Source organism: Embiotoca jacksoni, unplaced genomic scaffold (genome assembly GCF_022577435.1).
Source record: "Embiotoca jacksoni isolate LCO1_2020_lvr unplaced genomic scaffold, fEmbJac1.0.p SCAF_48, whole genome shotgun sequence".
In the NCBI taxonomy this organism is placed as follows: domain Eukaryota; kingdom Metazoa; phylum Chordata; class Actinopteri; family Embiotocidae; genus Embiotoca; species Embiotoca jacksoni.
The window spans coordinates 1,008,814-1,029,617 of NW_027185401.1; the positions used below are offsets into that span (position 1 = coordinate 1,008,814).

The 20,804-nt window shown below is 42.4% G+C and overlaps 1 protein-coding gene across 3 annotated transcripts in view; it reads right to left on the reverse strand.

Annotated features, from left to right (window-relative positions):
• The window catches only part of adcy8 (adenylate cyclase 8 (brain)), a 77,471-nt gene that overhangs the window by 42,685 nt on the left and 13,982 nt on the right, over positions 1-20,804 (reverse strand). For all 3 annotated transcript variants that reach the window (XM_069170214.1, XM_069170211.1, XM_069170213.1), the window contains one exon: positions 7,565-7,714. In XM_069170214.1, coding sequence (XP_069026315.1) covers positions 7,565-7,714 — 150 coding nt within the window. The remainder of the gene's footprint in view (positions 1-7,564; positions 7,715-20,804) is intronic.

Below are 20,804 nucleotides of genomic sequence, written 5' to 3' on the forward strand. Positions count from 1 at the left end.
CCTCCACCTCTCACTCCTTCTTACTCATTAGAGTCTAAATGCAAATTGATTTCCTTTTTCTAGCTTAACTGCGGGACACAAGATGTCTCTTTTATTTTCACTGTTAAGACTGTTTTCAGTTTCCACATCATACTTTGTGCAAGTTGATTTGGATCATACATCAAGATGTGAACACTTTTTTTTTTTTCCCACTTCAATCACTGATTACAGAGTCTGAAAAGACTTCTGTTAGGTGCAAAAAAAAAAAAAATTTAATCTGCCCCCGTTGAGAGCTGCTTTCAAACAATCAAGTTGTTTCAAGAAGTTTGTAGTATAAATATATATCTTATATTATTATATATTCTAGTGCATCAGTCCTTGCAAACATTTCCTTTGCTTTCTTCTTTCTTTCTTTCTTCTATTTTTCCAGAATACAAAAATGGTGTCGATTTTTACAGTTAACTTTTTTTTTTACGATAACAACAGCATAGGTGGAGCTGTGACCAATAAAACACAATATCTAGTATTGTAGAGTTAAATGTTAAAGATTAAAGGAATATTTAAAGTCAGAAACTAAGTATTAAAAGCATAAAAGAAATAAAGCTTGTAAAAAACAAATTACATAAAAGGCCTGTCTGTAAGAAAAAACCCCCGATTTAAACGATGACTTTGACTCTGCCAGCTTAAGCTCCTTGAGCTGGATCCTCCAAAGCCTCCAGTCGCGCAGAAACAACACACAACGGGAAAAAAAAACCAACCAAGTCCGTCTTTTGGTTTCTGTACTGACGCGGTGCCACTTGGCAAAAGCAGAAACAGATTTGGAGTGGGAGCGATTGCAACGTCCCTCAGCATTTATTTTTTTTAATTTTTTTTTTGGCCTCGGGGATCTGCACCGACGCCAAAGCAACTGCCTCCTTCAGATACTGAATACATTAGAAGCAACCAGAAAAATCATAGAAGGTGACTTCAGCTGCACGGCGAGCTCGCGTCGGAAAAAAAGGATTCTGATACTTTTACACTAAAATGAAGGAGAGGCACAGTTTAGATTTAACAACTGGAGAGTCCAGGCGAGGTCAGGTGGTCTCTCAGCACAGCCTTAATAAATCTGCCAGCGGGGCGAGAGGGGGGCGTGAGATCGGTTCAATTTCCTGCCATTCAAACACATTTACTTTCTCCAGTCAAATTTCAAAGACGGTAATTTGCACGTTAGCAACACGATCTTCCTTCTTTGAGGACGCGTGCGTCTTAACGACAACGTGTTATTTACGTGCGCAAACGTGTCACACCGTTGCACCGTGTCAACATGCTCTTTCATCACCATGTTCACACAGTTTGACACACACACCATCCTGCTGCCACCAAATATGCACGACAACACCGAACGTGGATTCATCCGCCACTGCAAATAGTCCCCAACAGCTGTAATGTTACTGTAAGGTCTTATTCATTTATGTTGGAAAAAAAAAATATATATTATGAAAAAAAAAAAAAAAGCATTATTGTAAACAAGATGTCAAAGCTGCTGAGTTTTTGAGTTGGATTCAAAAATTTCTCTCCAAGTAACACAATCTCCGTTTTACACAAAGCTGGATTACCGAATCTATAAAAACAAAACGTAATATCCAGTATTGTAGACTTAAATGTTAAAGATTAAAAGAAGAATTACCATGGAGACACAAGTCAGAAACGAAGTATTGAAAGCATAAAAGAAATAAAGCTTTCATGTGAATCTGACCGTGTGATTGTTACCTGCACCAATCAGCTGTTCTTTAGCCCTTTAACTTTGTGCCAATCTATTCTGTAATATGATCCGTTTTGACATTTCCGAAGAATAAAGAAATCACTGCAACTCACCAAAAAAAATTTAAAATAAAAAAATGTGTAGCATAAAAGCAGAAGTTTGTCTTAAGCTAGCATGGCGACGTACACCACAAAAAACATTGTAAAAACCAATAACACTACATTCAACTTCTTCAGAAAGCAAGAACTAAATTACTAAAAGAATAATTGAACATAATGTAAAGCTACGTTCAGAAAGTCGCCAGATACACGTAGTTCAGATGTGGTTTATGAACTGTGGATGCTATGAGTTAAGATATATATATATATAGTTTTATTGAGCTGCATGTTAACTATCTTATATCTTAAAGAAAGATAATACAAAAAAAAAAAAAAAAAAAAAACAGTTACTACCCATATTGTCTGTTTTCTTTCTCTGAATATGACTAAATTGACTTTATTCCCTGTTTGGATCATGGGTACGTTTTTCCGGTAGAATTTTTTTTAAAAAAAAGCACCCTCATGTGCGCCGAGTGAAGCTGCGTGACGCCGTCTGAGAGCTCTGGAGAGCCTCTTCAAACCTCCAGCAGGAGTGGAGAGACAGAGACGGAGGACGAGTGCTGATCGCGGCGACGCCGTCAACACTGCAAATCCTACGTTAAGCTTCAAGACAAAAGATTTTAAAACGACGCAGCAGCGGTTGACCAAAATGTCCAATCTTTTAACAATCTGTCGTCGGGGCCGAAGCTACGGCTTGTGATCGCCACCCTTTAAACCGGAGCTGCCCAGTTTGGGGCCCGCGTGCCTTAGTTTGGCCCTCACTTTATTTGTTTGATGGCATTTGACAAGCCAGTGCTTTACTCTCCCAAAGACACTCATATATGGATGTTTTTGACAAATATTTCTGCAAAATAATCAAATTACTATGAAGCAGATTGAAGAGTATTTTTAGCGAATCCAAAAATTTAATTTCATATTTAGAATGTAAATTTTCTGTTTGTGTAATCAATAATGAAAAAAAAAAAAACAGTTCACTATAATTTATTGTCTTACCGTGATCTTCAAAATAATAATCCTAGTCAACAGTAGCTTTTTAAGTAGAGGACTAAACAAACACCTTGAATTCCTGATAAATAATGAGACACTTTATATTTCTAATTCATTTTTCAATATTTACTTTTCTGTTTGTGTAATCAATAATTAAAAAAAACCAACAATATCATTTCTTGTCTTACTGGGATCTTCAAAACAATAATCCTTATAAGCAGCAGCTTTTTAAGTAGCACACAAAACAAACAAACAAAAACACCTTGAATTCCTGTTTAATAATGACCCACTTCATATTCATTTTTAATATTTACTTTCCTGCTTGTGTAATCAATAATCCCACGATACTCTCAGATGCAGCGTGTTCCATGTTCCTGGTGTCTGACAGCCGGTGATGCTGCGCGTGGGAGGACCGGCAGCTGATTGGACGGCTCCTCCCTGCTGACTCTCCACTATGAACTCAGCCCGAGTGTGTGAAATGTGTAAAAATGGTGTGAGGGGAGGGGAGGAGGGGGGGGAGGGAGGGGGGGGGGGGATTGTGTGTCGGTATCTGCGCTGGAGAGCGGAGCGGTGCATCCCCCCCCCCCCCAAAAAAAAATTGCGGTCTAGACAGGCGAGCGTTTCAGCGGAGCGTCGCTAATGCCTCGGCTGCCGCGTCGCGACCGAGCGCTCCGGGGGGGTTTCGGCGGTGGAGATTCGCTGCAAGAAGCGTGGCTTTTAAAATCCAGGCTGAAAGAGTTTGGAGACTCTCGGAGGAGCTCGGTGTTGCGACGTGTCGGAGAAACTGCCGCAGCGGGTTTTTTTTTTAACTACATTTTTTTCCCCCTCTTATATCAAACGCTGAGAGTCTCGATTTGAACGCAACGTTGCTTTTTCGCAGTGCTTTCAGATTAAAAAGAAATTATATTTCATATATATATATTTTTTTTATGTGTGTGTTAAATGCAGGAAGGTTTTGGAGTATCTACACGTTAAGTTCCAACCAATCGGCAGTGACGTCATCCGATTTTTGGTCTTCTCCGTCTCGCCAGTGCAGAGCGGTTTGGAGCAGGAAGTGACCGTATTTGGACGAGCTGGGGGAGGAGCCAGCTGGTGGATCTGACTCAACCTGAATGGAAAACCAAAATGTTTTTGTATTCTGTGAAATGTTTTTGCGTTTGACCTTCAGGGCCACCGTCATTTTCAGATGGACCACCAGATGACTTTTCTTTTTTTTTTTTTATTATTTCCTGTGAAAATGAAGGAGAAATGATGGCTTTGAGTATTTTACAGTGTACACGTTACAGAAGTTCAATAAAGAGCGCAGACTAGATTGTATGCCAAGTTAACATTTTAGAAACGGTTCTAAACTTCAAGCAGCTTTAAAGGACTTCTGTAAAAGCCACAAGTGTTTAACATGAGTTCATTTGAATTTCAGGATGAGTAATAGTTTAATTTCTGATTCGTGCTCATTGTGCAGGAACTAGTTCTGAAAAATATATGAAAAGAAAAGTTCAGGTGCCAAACAGAGAGCTGCATTAGACTTTGGGAGCGACATCGTTATTTCTACGGTGTGACAGTGTACTTTTTTAAGTTGTTCAGTAAACGTTTTTCTTTGAATTTTTTTTTTGCGATAAATTAGACGGAACGGAGCTACAACTATCAAGAGGTTTTAACATAAAAGTTTCTGAAGTAAAAAAAAAATCACAGCAGTAGCCCAACTTCACGTTCATGACACGTCGCTGATATTTATCGAAAAGAAATCGACTGATTTTTTTATGGGAGCACTTTGACTGGAGTGACGACCGGCGTTCATTTAGAGGAATAAAAAAGGAAGAGAAAATTACTGATGATTCCTGCAGTAAAAATGATTTCTGATTTCTTCTTCTGTGGGACTTTATGTTAATAGAGTTAAGTAAGCATTTGAGCGTTTACATTTTTTTTTTTTTTGCACAACTAATAAAGAGCATCATGTCGCCGTGCTTTTTCTTCCAACGGTTTCAGCCCCGGCGAGCATAAGAGACTCGCTCAGCTTCACTTCTTGCAGTGTGGAGCGTGTTTTGCTCCACTGGACATGGTCCCTGGTTTGGACAGCTGAGAGCCAGCGGACTCAGTGTCAGATTAGCTTTGAAAGTCGTTAGCGCAGCTTGATTTTTTTTCGCCGAGAGCCGAAGGCCTCCGGCAGCCACTGACAACTTCTATCTTTCAAGGTTTTACGAGGAAACTCTTGGTTTTGTTCCTTCTGTCCCGCTTTCGTTGTTGTTGTTGCTGCTGCTCGTGGTGGATTTTCAGTTTGACGTAAAGGAGATTTTAGGGGTAAAAAAAGTCGAACGTTGATCCACGTTTATAACCCGTTTATTCCAAAAACATTAAACACGTGTTCTCTGAATTTAGACTGCTGTCGGGAGAAACACTCATCTATTTTTCAGTCTTTTTCTTTGCTTACTTGAAGAAAGAAGAATTATCTCTGGTTTGAAACATCAAAAGCTTCATCTGAACGGACTAACGGCTTCCCGTCGGTAGAAATGACTCGGAGGTTGTTTCGCGCTTCACTTCATTCTTTTTTAACATCAGATAACTTCATTATTTTTGGTGGTGATTCATTAAAACGTTCCTGCCCAGCGCTGCGGTCTCTTCTGAATGCAGCTCTGCTCTCGGTTAAAAGAAATATCACTTCATGTGCAGATCATTGGTGTTTAATTCCACAGAAAAACACCTGGGATGCCGATCTATTTCATTTACTTGGCCGACATGGATAATCCTCTTAAATATCGAGACTCAGACCTACATGATCACCGCCGCGATGAGTCACCTCTTTAGCTATATTTGTTTGGTCTCCACCACCACCGAAGAAGAATATCTCATTGTTTAGCTGCAGGATGTTCCACTTTCCAAGTCTTTAACTGTGTCTGTCTGTCGTTTGGTGCCGAGAACAGGAAGTTCACTCCGGGTCCAATCGGCGCTCGTTTGATTAAAAACTCAAAGCAAACCACACAACAGCAAAGTTTTGGGCCGTAAAAGCAAAAAAAACAACCGGCTAAAAGGCCATCAAAAATGCAAGACGGAGTTCACAGTCGCCGGCAGAGACACCCCCATTTTCACAACCCAATTAGTCACGTGATCCATTTTTTTTTACATGAAAGTATTGATGAGAGCAGCTTCTGATTTCTTGCTTACTGTCACGGCCGCAACGCAACAGACTACGGAGCAGCGAACCTGGCGCTGTGTACTTCGAGGATATTGACGGAAATAGCAGACCCTGATTGGTTGACATTAAGGCGCTCTGGGGGTGGGGGAGGGTGGGGGGGGGTGGAGGGGGCGGGGGGGGCCTCCATTACAAAACCATCACGCAGATTTATCAGAGCCGAAGCCTTCCAGGAAAACACGAGCACCGTAAGAGCGGCCTGTCGGCGCCTCGCTGTCCATCCACTCTCCTGCGCAAACAAAGCTCACTGTCTGTCAGTGTGTGTGTGTGTGTGTGTGTGTGTGTGTGTGTGTGTGTGTGTGTGTGTGTGTGTGTGTTTTAGTTACACAGTCTAATAGGTCTATTGCTGTGTGTTTGCGTATATACTCCTTCACCCATCTGACTCAGACTGTGTGCATGTGTTATCTCGTTAGGGAGGGAGTGTGTGTGTGTGTGTGTGTGTGTGTGTGTGTGTGTGTGTGTGTGTGTGTGTGTGTGTGTGCATGCGTGACCACTGCACTGATGCACAGTGTGTGTGACAGCCCGGGATCGATGCGGCGGCCATGTTATTCCGCCTCCCAGAGGACTCATTTAGTCCGTGCCAGTTTCACGTTCGGCCCCTGTTAACTGAAATCCATCAATTTTCTTGTCTTTTTTTTGTGTGTTTTTTTTCTTCCTTCATGGAAGTGTCCTCACGCTGAGCTTCATCACCGAACAACAGCACGTTTCAAATGTGTTCTTTACAACATTACTCTGGCTTTGTGTTGCTGTGTTTTTGTGCTCGGTGAAGGTCATCTGGAGGTCACCGTCCGATATCTCTTACAGCGTACAGGCTAGAGTTTGAATGGGGGGGAGGGGGGGGGGTTAACATTATGTTCAAGTAAATGGTTTTATTTCTCCTGCACTTTTTGTCCACCATTAAAGTCGTAGTGAAGCCACCAATAAACTGTGTAAATAGTGTAAATATAATAACCATTTGACGGGAGTAGTTCGTGAAGCTAAATCCCCCCCCAAAAAAGTCAATGGACTCTGAATGTAAAGATGATTTCAGCATGTTAACCTACTCACAAATATCATGTTCACAATGTTCACCATGTTACTTAAGACATTTAGCACGCTAACATTTGCTTTGTCTTTGTGTGGACACCAATGGCTCCCAACAATCTTCTCCAAAGCACCAAAGAAGTAAAAAGGCCGGGGATTTTCAAAGTCAGTAAAATACACCACCTGGGCACCCTCCAGGTCCGTACCAAATTTTGCGCCAATGTTGAGATATTTCACGAGAGAAAGTGAACAATTTGACCAGCTATTTCACCTTCAAATGATAACTTGTATTTATTTTGGTGGCGCTGGACTTTAAATCAGGGGAACCAAAGTGAGCATGATTCATCCTCTGTGGACCATGAATGTCTGTGCAAAAACATCTCGGCAATGACGTTAAATAGTTTCCATATTTGGTAAATGCATCCTATACACGATAGATGAAACGGGCACCGCAAGCAGCAGTTTTAACCGTGTGTGTGTGTGTGTGTGTGTGTGTGTTTGTGTGTGAGCGGCGTCTTTGTTTTTGTTTTTTTGTGTCTTTCGTGGACTCACCTGTCTCTGGTTCTCCGTCTCGAGTCGCAGTCGAGCTTCGATGCAGCGCCGCGTCTCGAGGAAGGCCTGACGCTGAGCGCGGTCGGACAGGTAACTGATGAATATCCCAGCGGTGTTCATGCACATGAACAACACAGCCTGAGCCGCTACCTGAAACACACACACACACACACACACACACACACACACACACACACACACACACACACACACACACACACAGATAAAGAAGGTGAGATCGCACGCTCAGTTCGAATTGACTTATTTTGAAAAAAAATCGGGCAGGGAACTTTTTTTAGGTCGATTTTTTTTCTTCCATGCAGGTAAAAAAAACAAAAAAACGTGAAAAGGGTCTGAGGAGATTTTGACTTTTCTAAACAAACCTGTTCGGAGATAAAATATCCGAGCAGGTCGAAAGGTCACGAATGGCGTCACAGAGAAAAGATGTACGCTCTTGCACGCTTTTAAGATCCACGAGCTCATTTTAAACTACCACCTACATGGTGGAATGAGCTCCCCAACGACATCGGGACAGCGGAAACTCTGTACATCTTCTGCCGCAAACTAAAAACACACCTCTTCAGACTTCACCTTGAATAGTAGAACTTTAGTATCTTAAAATGGAACTTACTGATAGAACTTTGTAGTTTGGCTTTCTTGAAGAAATTGTACTTTCTTGATTCCTGTTGTTCTGGGTTTTGTACCCTCATGGTTGAAATGCACTTATTGTAAGTCGCCTCGGATAAAAGCGTCAGCTAAAAGAAATGTAATTTAATGTAGTGTAAAACACAAACATCCCGAGGCTCTTTTGACGTGATGCAGGATGAAAGGATTGTGTGTTCACCGCCGTTGTCCGGAGCGTTATCCGACCGGTCATCGCGGCGGTGCGCTCTCCGTAACTCCATTTGTGCGTTTGTTGTGACAGAAGAGATGTACAGACGTCCCGTTTTTTTTTTTTTTTTTTACAGCGTCACATCTGGATAAAGACTCCTCTGTTCATAATGTGTCCGCCCTCATTCATACCCAAAGAGGATTTGTTTGACCACGCGACCCCCCTTTTTTCACAGCATGGCAGCCAAACTCATATTGTTTAATGGAATAAGGATGATGGGATAAATGTGAATTGACAACTCACCTCTTCAGCCTTGTTTTTACCGGCTTTTAGACATTTTAATTTGTATCATATTTACTTTTAAATGTTTATTTTGTATCTATTTGCTTTTCTTTATTTTATTTCCTCCACTTTCATACCTGTTTGTCATCCATTTAGCTACTTATACATATTTTTAATTCCTCTTACTTAAGTTTCTAGTTCTTTTTTCACTCTATTTCAACACTCTTTTTTTTTAATCTCTATCGTCTCACGTGCATTTGGTCTCAAAGTGGTTTTTAAATGTTCTTATTTTCCTTTTAATTTGTTTTTAAATCGTGTTTTTTAAATGGTTCTGATATACATTTTTCTGGTATACAACTTATTATTGGCCTGTCAGTCATCTGTAAAGCATTTTGAAAAGCACCAAAATGTTCGAAAAGTGCTCCATAAATAAAGTTTGATTGATTGATTGATTGATCGACATCCAAGAGAAGTCATACATTTCTAAAAGTTGAGCCAAAAGAAACAACACAGACGAAAAACAACCTGTAGGTCTGAAGTTTCTCCCCTGATGTGCAATAAAAAGCGTGTCAAAGTGAGATTAAATATTCATGTCGGAGGTGAGTGGGGCTTTGAGCCGCTGTGACAAGCCGGTGAGCCAAAGACGTCTGTTGAACGGAGACGAGGACATCTGAAACCAGAGAAGACTTAAAAGACAAAAAGACAAAGAAAAAAACCAGGTCACTGTTCATCCTTGAATGAGCGAACACTTGAAACCGCACGGCTTCTACTCAACCTGTTCAACAAAAAAAAACATTTCCACAACCCGCTGTCCTGCCAGAGCTTCACGAGCGCTGCGAGGAACCTTCGAGGATGAATTTGAACTACAGACTGTGTTTAAAAAGTGTTCGTAGCTTCCGGGTCTGAAAAAATGTGTCCGAAGCGGAACGTGCCTCAAGCTGCAGTACCACCGATGGCCGCTAGGGGTCGGCTCCAAAAAAGCCTCCATAGACTCCCATTCCAAATTCTCGAATAAAGTCAATACATTTTTTTCACGAGTTATCAAGGTTTTGGAAAGGTTTGTGTTGCGACGTGGCGCTAAATAAATCAAAAGGGCTTGAATTGTGTCCGAGGATAGCGTTAGTACAAGAATGAGATGTTTGGCAGATGGTAATATTTGAGTCCGTTGACCCTTAAGTTGTTATTCCGCATTTAATTGCCACTTTGTGTGTACTGTTAAAAAAAAGCGGCACATTTATAGTTTAGAGGTACAATTTCACACAGAAAATCCAGCAAAACCCCAAAACACAAGTGAGTCAGACGAAACCGGCCGCCCCGGTTTAATTCTTTGAAAGATGACTGTCTGTAAAAGTCTGAAGGCTTTTCTTCAGCCTTGTGACGAAGAAGAAAAAAAAAATAAAAACGTGGGATGGGCCGGGGCTGATGTAACACTCTGCAACATGCAGCGGCTTCCTGCCGCCTGCTGGAGCGTTACATGATGCAAGCGTTAAAACAGGTTGAACACGTATCACAGAGGAGAAAAAACAACAACAACAAAAAAAACCCACCTCGCTGCTTCCAGCTTCTCTAACACACCCAGGATGTCAGGTCTTCGAAGCGAAAACATTTTCTTTTTTTGTCAGTTTGGGAGAACGACACAGTGTTTATCAGCGGTAACTCTCGCGGGGCCGGAGGGGGGTGGGGGGGGGGGGGGTGTTTGGGGAGTAATTACAGTCACAAGACACGTCTGGACAGGTCCCGAGCATCTGCTTCCCCTCCACAGGATCCGTGTCTCTATCGAAAGGTCACTTGGGAACGTTTTTTTTTTTAATTTTTATTTCCCCAACAAAAAAGGCACAAAAAAACCCGATCAGTCTTCTCCGGATCTGCAGGCGGCCGATAAGGTCGTCCATCCATAAATCATAATTATTTTGCCCCAGAGTGATGAGATTTCCTGGCTTTTAAACAGCCACCAAAAGTAGTTTTTTTTTCTTTTGTGTTTTTTTTTTTATGATGTTTTGTTTCTAAAGTGAAACAAAAACCCAACGCAGGTGTTTTCACTTAGAAGTGAGACCTGTTCTCAGAACTGTGTGGATGGATTTACCCATGTGTTGTTTTTGTTTTAGGGCCCGATACTATTACCGATTATTGTGAAATAATTAATAATTAATTAAAATGTGCTTTTTTTTTTTCTGTGGCAGGTACAATATAAAAGTTGCTCTGTGATCTTTTTATTTTTTGGGGGCGGGTCCGGCCCCAACAAGCCCCCCCCCCCCCCCACAGCCGGCAATGCCGTTAGCGTCTGTCTAAGGTTTTTACTAATGCTGTGTGATAGCACAAAATACCAAAAATAATTTTTTTTTTAAACATGCCTGTTGTTATATTAACTAATGTGACATGACATCGTGTGAGACAAACTTTTAATTCAACACGACGTGCGTCGTTAAACTCGAGCGAATATGACACGATTGTGGTGTTTTTTGCAACTCCGGCATCGAGGACTGGTGTTTTTCTTTAAGTTGAACTTCTGCCGATATCTGCCGTCATTACCATGAGCTCCCCCCCCTCCCCCCTCCCCTCCACCCCCCTCTCAGTAAATCAAAAGCGATCGGTGATCAAATAACTTTAAACCCCGTTTCAGTGCAACCCCCGGCAGCCGTCTTGGCTTTTTTTTTTTTTTTTTGGAGAAAACAGAAAAGGCTTTCACTCTTACACTCGAGGCAGAATTGTGTCACGGCAGATAAAAACCTCAAACAGACAGTTCCATGTCGTCCGTCGCTGAGAGAGAGAGGCACTGAAGTGCTCTGACCATGTTTCCCTCTGCAGTAAAATTGCTCCACTAAGAGCACATTTCAAGAGGGGGAGGTGTGGGGTGGGAGGGGGGGGGGGGAAAGAAAAATAGAGCATGAAGAGCGGGGATTTTTATTTTATTTCTGGTGCTCTTGACGGCGTGATGCTTTTGCTGAGAGTGAGCTGATATTGGGGGGGGGGGGGGGTTTCCCCGACTGTTAGCGGAGAGGAGGGCCTAGCGGTCGGAGGAACCGGTGGAGGACACTGCGGTCGGGGGTGTCCGTTTACTATATTTGCGTCGGACGTTTTGTAACTGTTTTACTCTCATCGATAAAATCAAGAAACGGCTCAATCAGTCAATCACGGTCATCAGTAGACTGTACCAATATAATACTCGGTATTGTTACGTAGCAAACGGGTACTCGCCAAATCCAAATCCAAATATTTTGAATCTACGTGAAGGACCCAAGTAAAAAAAAAGCTTATAGAAAAAAATTGAGCGTCCTTATTGTTTTTTAAACCAGCGATGAAACCTTCAGTAGCAGAGCGGAGAGTGAATTCGATATAACAGTAGTAACACAGATTTAAACCTTACACGTCAACTACCTGCCTCGGGCACTGAGGGGCGCCAAAACGCACGTAACAAAGATGCTAACGTGGACCAAGCGATGAAACGTTCACGCGCAACAGGAACAGTCTGGGAAGTTTCCTTGGGACTTTGTTGCGTAGCAACCAAGCACCTTATTTAGTAGTTTGACGCGCAAATGTACAAACTTTTAGTACTTTTGTTGATAGTGTTGTGGCCTTTAACACATTGCAGTTCAAATTTTCTTACATACGAAGGAAGATCTGAGTAAAACAGCAGTAAGGCAGTAAGACGTATACGGGACGGGTACTCGATTTCAAAGCTGCTCTGAATTCCTCGGACTCTTCAAAGGTTTGCTTATATCAGTAATAAACAGGCCTTTTCGGTTATCTACGTGAAGATACTTCAAATTCAAATGGGGGGAAAAAACATGGCAGATTACACATTTAGAGAAACCCCCCCCCCTTCCCCCTTCAGGCACAGTGGAAGATTAAAAAACACTTTGAATAGTAATGTGTTTCCTACGTATTTTGAGCACCTGCTTAATAATTCTTCATTACGATATCTGCACCTCGACCTTCATGGATAAATCCAGAATCTATCATAATGCAAATATTTTTCCAAAAAAAGACGCACAACTAAATTCCAGATTACTCCCACAGTCTCAGTCCGCTCTCAGGTGTTTGCAGGCGCCGAGTTTCCACGTTAAACAAACCAGGATTTGCTTCTAAATTAGTCATAAAACACCCCGAACTTGAGCTTTTAGGTTTAAAGTTTCACCGTTCAGCATGAATAAAGAAACACAAACAAAAACTGGTGTTGTCAAACGCTGACACGTCGTCGTACCGTTCAGCTCAAACAACATTCGGGAGAATTTGACACTGACCGAGACACGTTTAAGGTTGTATTTAGTAAAACTGTTGAAATTTCTTCTGACGATGTCATTAATTCAGCGGAGGCGGCCCGCCTACGCTCCTGCTGCAGGAAACCCTGCATCTTAGCATAAAGCAAAGAAAATAAATAAAGAAAATCTCCTGCAGTGAATTTCACATTGGAAACTGAATGTGTGTAGGAGTATCAGAGGATTCTTCCTTTGAGCTACATACACATGCACATATACACAGCCATCTTTCTCCCAGCCTCCCCTCCCCTCCTCACCCACCTCCTCCCCTCCTCACCCACCTCCTCCCCCCCCTCCGCCCGAGGCTCTTCGCTGTATCTCGCGGAGCTGAGGAGCCTCCCAGTGCATTACGGTGTGTTACTGTGTGTTATTGTGAATCTCTCCCAGGACGACATCAGCACACTGATTCAATTTCTTATTCCACCTCCCTCCCTCCCTCCCTCCCCCGCGGGCCCGTGCTCCTCCCACGGAGACCAAAATTAAAACCCCATAAGCTGCGGCAGCTGGGGCGGCGTCCATGTTGTTTTGGAAAAAAGCAGCGTCGTAAAGGGCATCGGTGTCGGAGAACCGCCGGTGCGCTCGTCGAAAGGGGGAAATGCCAGTGATGTGGATGTTTTTAACAAGGGCCTCATTAAGAGCAGCGGGCCGGGAAGAGGCCCGGCTTAGAAACAGCTAGGCGGAAAATAATCAGAGCGGGGTTAATAATAGTAATGATTATCATAATGTTTTCACTTCGATTCAAGCGTGAGTGGCAGCGCAAAAAAACAACACACGCATTTGGCAGTCGGTTTACAAGTCTGCGCTTAACATTTAACAACAACGTGGAAAGACGGAGCTGTAGGCTCCGAAACATTTCAGCTGAATTGAACACAGGAGTTCTGTTCTTCCCGTACCGTCCACATTTTCTTTCAGTTGAGCTCGTTTGCTTTTGAATTTCTTCAGAGCACCGACAGACGACACGGCATCTGTCTGTGATGTAACACAAAAGAAACAACTCGATGTGGATGAAAAGTTCCTCCTCTCACGCTGCAGAGTTCCCAGACCTGGACACCTTACAAAAAAAAAAAAAAAATCGAACCTTGTACGACCCTCGACGTTTCAGACTCCCAGGAACTAAAGTTAGGGTTGAACTAGTGGCTAGTGGCAGCCTGCTGCAGCAGCTCCCCCCCGAGAGCCCCCCTGCTGTAGTGAAGAAATTTCCCTCGGGGATTAATAAAGTGAATACAATTTTTAAAAAATTAATTAAATTAAATAATGAAGGTTTTTGGGACTTGTCGTTGTCATGGTTACACTATTAACACGGTCAAAGTTCCAAAACAATTATTCTCGTGGTTAAAAAAACAAAAAAACACCTTTGACAGTCGGTAAACAAACAGCGGGCAAAAAAATAAATCTCTCATGGTAAAATCTGTACGTTTTATCCATCCATCCATCCACCCTGGAAAAAAAAAGAAGAACGATTTGAATCTTCAACATTGTGTAGTTTTGGGACACGGCAAAGAGGAGAGTCTTGTTTTTGTTTTTAAAACATGTTCCGGTGCTTCCCTTCCTCCTGCTGCTCCACAGCTTCTAGCGCTGATCAAGCGCAAACTTTTCAAGGAGTGGAGCGTCTTCAACGCTAACGTTTGACATCCTTACTTTCCCCTGGAGACGCCACGCTTCCTACTTTGGGCCCGGGCTTTCAAAAACAATCACGGATCCAGTATGACCCTGATTGTTCAAACAAAACCAGACGTTGTTCTCCTGAAACAAAAACTCTCCAAGCTCACTGCCGACAAAACAATCTACGCCGAACTTCAAGCCTCAACGTTCAGGGATATTTTAAGGTCGCGGATGTTAACGAGTGAGCTGACGTGACAAACTTCTGAGCTCATCACACCAGCGGGATAATTAGTGAGTGGCCCCCTTTAACCCGACAAACTGAGAGAGCGGGGCGGTCAGCCAGATCGGCCAACAAAGCAAAACACAAACAACCACAATCTCCCCCCCTCCTCCTCCCCCCGTACCAATATCACGCAGCTATCAGTTAGCGTCCTGCACAATGACTGCACTTCTTGGATTACATTCATTCACGGTGACAGAATTACGTTACGCACTGGAGCGGGAGTCACAGCAAAACATCGGCGGACTTAAAAAAAAAAAAAAAAAAAAAATCCGGTCGGGCCGCCTTGGTTTAACCTGCTTTTAGTATCTGATGACAGCTGTATGGAAACATAAGAGAGCAGCAGCAGCAGCAGCTAAAACCTCCCGGCAGCCGGTGCAGAAAACACCCCGCTGCCAAACGAAGGGATTTATTCCGCGTGCTCCGAGGTGCAGAAGAGGACGGCAAAATGATTAACTCGGGCTTCGCGTGCTGCCGTTTATCTGCCGGGCAACTCCGTGGAAATGTCCCCCGGTCAACACGGGCCCGCCACAATACATCGCCTTCCTTTCAAATTTAACACGACGTGCACGGCCTTCAATTAATAATTCATCGGCGGGCTGATGTTTGCGGACTTAAGCTTTGCGCGTGTTCTGTTTCGGCGGACGAGCTGTCAGATGTCGACCCCTTTTTCTACCGATATGTTCGGTTAAAAGCTCGAGGCGGGTTTTTTTTCTTCTTCCTCACGTGGACCTAAGATGGTATCTGACCGGTAAACATATGACGAACAACAAGGTCCCGTTTCACAAAAGAGATTTTACACGTACACGTTGTCGGCTTCCTGTTTCACAAACGACTGCCGGTAAATTCTCCAAGTTCTACATTCGAGCGTTCATCATAAGTGCGGCGTTTCCTTCCGATGAGTTCAAAGTGCCAAAAAAATTAGCAGGAGAGAAAATGAATCACATTTTTGCAAGTTTGCATGTTGGAAACTTCACCAAAAAAGGCTCAATCGGAGCTGTTTTAGGGTTTTAAAAAAGAACTTCAGCTTTACTACACGCTGCGACATAATTGAACAAAGATGCCAAAATTAATGTGAATCATCAGTCCCTGCAGGAAATTTGCGTTGGCAAATAATTAATGCAAATTCAAGCTTTTTCCTTAGGATATACAGGAGCTTGCAATTTTTGCTAAATATTTTCTACAAAATAAAAATGTCCTTAACAGAAGCTGTGCTGAAAGCATTACGGCATAAAGCAGCATTCCCAAACGAAACTCGCTCTATTAACGGAATATAATTTCCCGTTTAGAAACAGTGCTCCCCTGAATCCGAAATCAATTGGGGTTTGTGGGAAATGTGGTCTTAACATTGGAAATGAGGTTTACACGCACTCAAGCACTCGCTGTACTTCAAAACAAACAGCTTCCGGGGGCGTCACCGCCACCACCTGGTGGTGCTGCTGCCTTACAACCAGGCGTCAGTAAAAACAACCAAGTAAGATCAGATGATAGTCGAATAAACAATTACATTTTTTGCATTTTTTTAATGAGTTAAAAAATAACAATAATCCAGGCTGCAAGAACATTATTATTACTTTTACTGGTGTAAAACTAGTTTCTAAGAATCACGGAAAAACTAAACATGGAAAATCATCTAAACTTTTTTTTTTTTTAAATTTAAATTAGAAAACAAAGATAAAAACCATGTCCATCATCAAGCACCCGGCCCTCACCCACAGCTGTCAGTCATACTCTGTCTGCCCTGGATTGGCTTTATTAATTCAAGCCAATATATACTGCAAGCTGGACCAAAAAAACAAAACAAAAAACAGAGTGCGACACTGGTGGAGGACAATAAAGGACGCCAGCTTTCCCGCCGTGCTCAAACCCTCTCAGTGACAAAAAGTCCCAGTGCAGCTCGTAGTGTCCCAATTCAGAACATCATTCAGCATTAAGCCACCTTTTTTTTTTGGGGGGGGGGGGGGGGGGGGTCTATTCCATTCTAGACCGCACGGATCTGTGCTCCAAATATAAATCCCACGATATGTGACCCATATGCGACTCGTTTCGTTACCATGACAATATATGATGTCGGTCGGCGAAGACGATTGCCAATTTTTCCTTTCGTCAGTCACGACGGTACGAGTGAAGGCGGAGAGGAACGCAGAAAACAGCTCAGCGGGTGTGTGTGGGGGAGATAAATGAAGGTTATATCCTACAAATTTTTTTTCTCCTGCTGAGGACATATGTGATTTCCCAACTATCAAACGTATATTCTGGTGTCAAATATGTGACGAATAAAAGGGTTCCGCAAGAAAGAAAGAAACATAAAGTCAAACACAAAGGTGTAAAGTTTCTTAAAGCTACACATTGTGTGTTATACAAGTAGTTCCTGAAGTCATCTTGTATTTGAATGGACTTTGGTGTGGATTGATATAAACTGCTCTAATTTGAAAAAGAAAATGCAGTTCAAGAAATTTACATGAGATTTTATCAAGTATTTGTCTACATGCTAACTGCAATTAAATTAGCAGATATTTGAATGGATTTTGGTCATCTAGATTGAGAAAGCATTGCAGTACTGACCTATTCCAGTGTTTAGTGGAGAGGTCACGGGGACGGCAGTTTCCCCAACATGTGTTTGCTAACATCACGGTGCTGCATTTCATATAATCAATATAAACAATAAACTGGAGTAAAACTGCTGACTTGACTGGAAAAAAAAAATCTTACAGAACTTATAGAAGTTTTTCACTGCATGGAGCGACTGTGATTGACAGTTATACACGCCAACATCTTGAGCTCCATCTGTCTGAATATTTGTGCCACAAGCTCGTTGAGGAGTAACCGTCAACTCGTGATGCGAAACTGAGCAGCAGTGACGCTAGAAGACGCGCTTTTTAGACGTTTGTTAGCTGATTTCTTTCCTCCGGTCCAAAAAAATCAACAACAATTCTTAAAATTAGCCAACATGAGTCACCACAGGATTATTTTCCACTCATTCTTCACCTGCTATCGCCGGAGAGCGTCTCTATTTTGTGCTGAAACAGCAAACTTCCTTTCAAATATAATCCCACAATGAGAAATACAGCAAAAACGATGACGTTTCTTTTTTTTCCAGAGATAACACCGCTGTGTCGACGGAGATGCTGCGATGCTTTAATGGCGTTACACCTCAATGATTACAAGAGAATGTTTTAAAAAAGAGACGGAGACCAACGGATCACACGGTATAAAGACCTTAAAACAGGCCGATCTGCCAGTTGAATCATAAACACTTCACCCTGTCAGTCTGACAGCAGCTCTTCTTGGCTCCTGCCGGCATCACAGCTCAGCTGTTGCTGCATGTGTAAATTGGACTTACAACAGAACGTCTGCAGAGTGTGTGTGTGTGTGTGTGTGTGTGTGTGTGTGTGTGTGTGTGTGTGTGTGTGTGTGTGTGTGTGTGTGTGTGTGTGTTACAGCAGCTCGTTTCCGAGAGGCAGCGATCAAAGCTGAGATGTTCTCCAATATGTTTTGAATGTGTTATCAGGAGCGAGCTGATGATGAAGCGCTGGATTAACTTGACGCATTTCAAAATCAGAGAGGAGGCTGCTGAGGTGGGAAGAAGCCTGCGCCAGCCTCGACACTTCGAAAAAAAAGACACGTGGCAGCTTAAAGATGTAAATGCGCAAAAACATGGGGGCTCGTCAGGGATGAACAACGATAGACAGCAGGTTTAATCAATTTTGAGAGAATAGATTCCCATTCAACTTCTCTCATGAAATCCAAAGTCAATAAATATTTATTTGGGTGTTGTCAGCTACAGTCACTCCTTCTTATAAATTTTCTGGCGGTCCATCTATAAAATCATCCCGCCGTTAATTCGAAAATAAGCCTCAAAAAGACCTGTTTTTGAGGACATGTCTGTTTGATTGACAGGTCTGCGGTGCAGTCAGGTTACGCCTATTGGTGGGCAGGACGTAGTATCGTCGGCTTTCCAATCAAATCCACCGCTCGCTCCTCCCCCCCCAGCTCGCCCAAATATGGTCGCTTCCGGGTCCTAACCGCTCCGAACTAGCAAGACGGCGCCGACCAAAATCCGAAATCATAATGGTCGTTCACAAACCAACGGGTGACGTCACTGTCGGTGGCCCCTCGGTTACAATATGACAAAACAGACTTGAACAGACTTAAACCTCAACTCAAAGACCTGTCAAAACATTCCACCGAGCAGAAAGGAAACACTGTGCAGCTTCCCGACAGAGAAGAAGTCTTTGTTTCCAAGCATCCATGCAACAACTCCAGAGGCTCTGACCCGACATATCCTGATGTACAGAGACACAATGTTTGCGTACTAAATTACAGAATCGCAAGTATGCGGCTGTGAACAGGGACATGCAAAGATTAAATTAAAGCAAATACTCGCCCTCGGAGCACAGCCTCATTATCAGACCTCAGCGGTGCTTTTTTAAAATTTTATTAACAGCCACCTCTGACAAACCTTCTCTGCATCGAACACGAGAACCGATACTCGTGTTCTTGCCTCCGGCGTGGCCCTTCGGCGAGGCTCCTCCCGAGCACGTCATCCTGACATTTTCCTCCCGCGGCTCGGCCCGCAGATTCGGCAGCATGCTCGTCTCTTTAATGCCAACTTTTATGGACGTAACGTCTCGCTTGCAACCCCTCCTCCCTCTGAGCGGGAAGCAAGAGGAAGAAGCAGAGAACAAGCAGCTCCATCAGCTCGCCGAGCAACTTTGACGGATCGCTGCCGAAAATGAGTCCGCTGAAAGCTCGTCGCATACGTCCGATCGATACGCACTGTGTCTTCTTCCCTCGCACGATATCGAGATTCATCAACGTCATTCTACGAAACAATACATCGATAACGCTCGCGGAAATCTCCCTCGACTCCAAGGTCACGGAGGGAGTTTTCCAAAACACAAAAAAACAACATGTGATCGTTAAGGATAACGCTGGACTTTCTGTCTCCGGCGTCCAAGAGACACTTTGTACGTCAACCAATTAGGTTTTTAGTGTTCATAGTGAATACCTGTTACGGCTGTTTTGTTTTTTTGTTGCTAAAGTAGTCATGAATTTCTTTTGTGAAGTGGACAGTTTTTCAAAATGCAGAAAAAAATAATAATTTGCGTCTTTATTTGAAGAAATGGTTGAACTCCAACTACAAATTATCATATTTGTAAAGACTATGGCTGTAAAAAAAAAGAAATATTTTCATTATGGATTAATCTGCTAATCCTTTTCTCAATTAGTTGATCCATTTTTTTTAAGAATCTCCATAATATCTATAAACACAGTTTTTGTCCAACCGTTAAAAAATATTCATAATTGACTGACACACAATCTTCATATTTGAGGCTAAAATCACAGAATATTTGGCTTTTACTGATTAATTTTCCATCCATCATTTAACTTATCATTACAGTTTTAATGATAGTTATCCATAATGTGCGACCACTCAGCAGAATCCAATACAAACTCCAGCCTCTATAGATGTTTATTTCATTGAATCGACTCTTTATTTTTTATCAATTTAGTCTCTAAAGACTTTTGACAGATTTTAGAATTTTTGGGGTCATTAAATCAGAAAAAAAACTAATATTTTATGCGAGTATCATCTTGTCTGAATTTTTTTTATTTTTCTTTGTTTTTACAACCGCCTGGTAGTAATGCGTTACTACTGCCAGAAGGTGGCAATAAAGCACCTCAATGTTTTTTTTCCAAGCTGCCACCAAGCAACAAAAGATAATCGGATAGTTCCCGGTGAATATTGAGAAATTGTTTTACTTAAAATATCTACTCGAAAGTCACCTGACTTTTAACGGCTGGTCGCTTAAAAAAATTCAGGACCGAAATAACAAAGCAATAGCGGCAAAATGATCTAAATTCATTCACAAATCATTCACAATTCACAATGTCCCTTTAAGAAGTAAAAACAAAAAAAAACAGTTTGAGGAAGACCTCGTGATGTCAGAGTGTTTCGCTGCACGGCGGGCAGCCGTGCTCGCT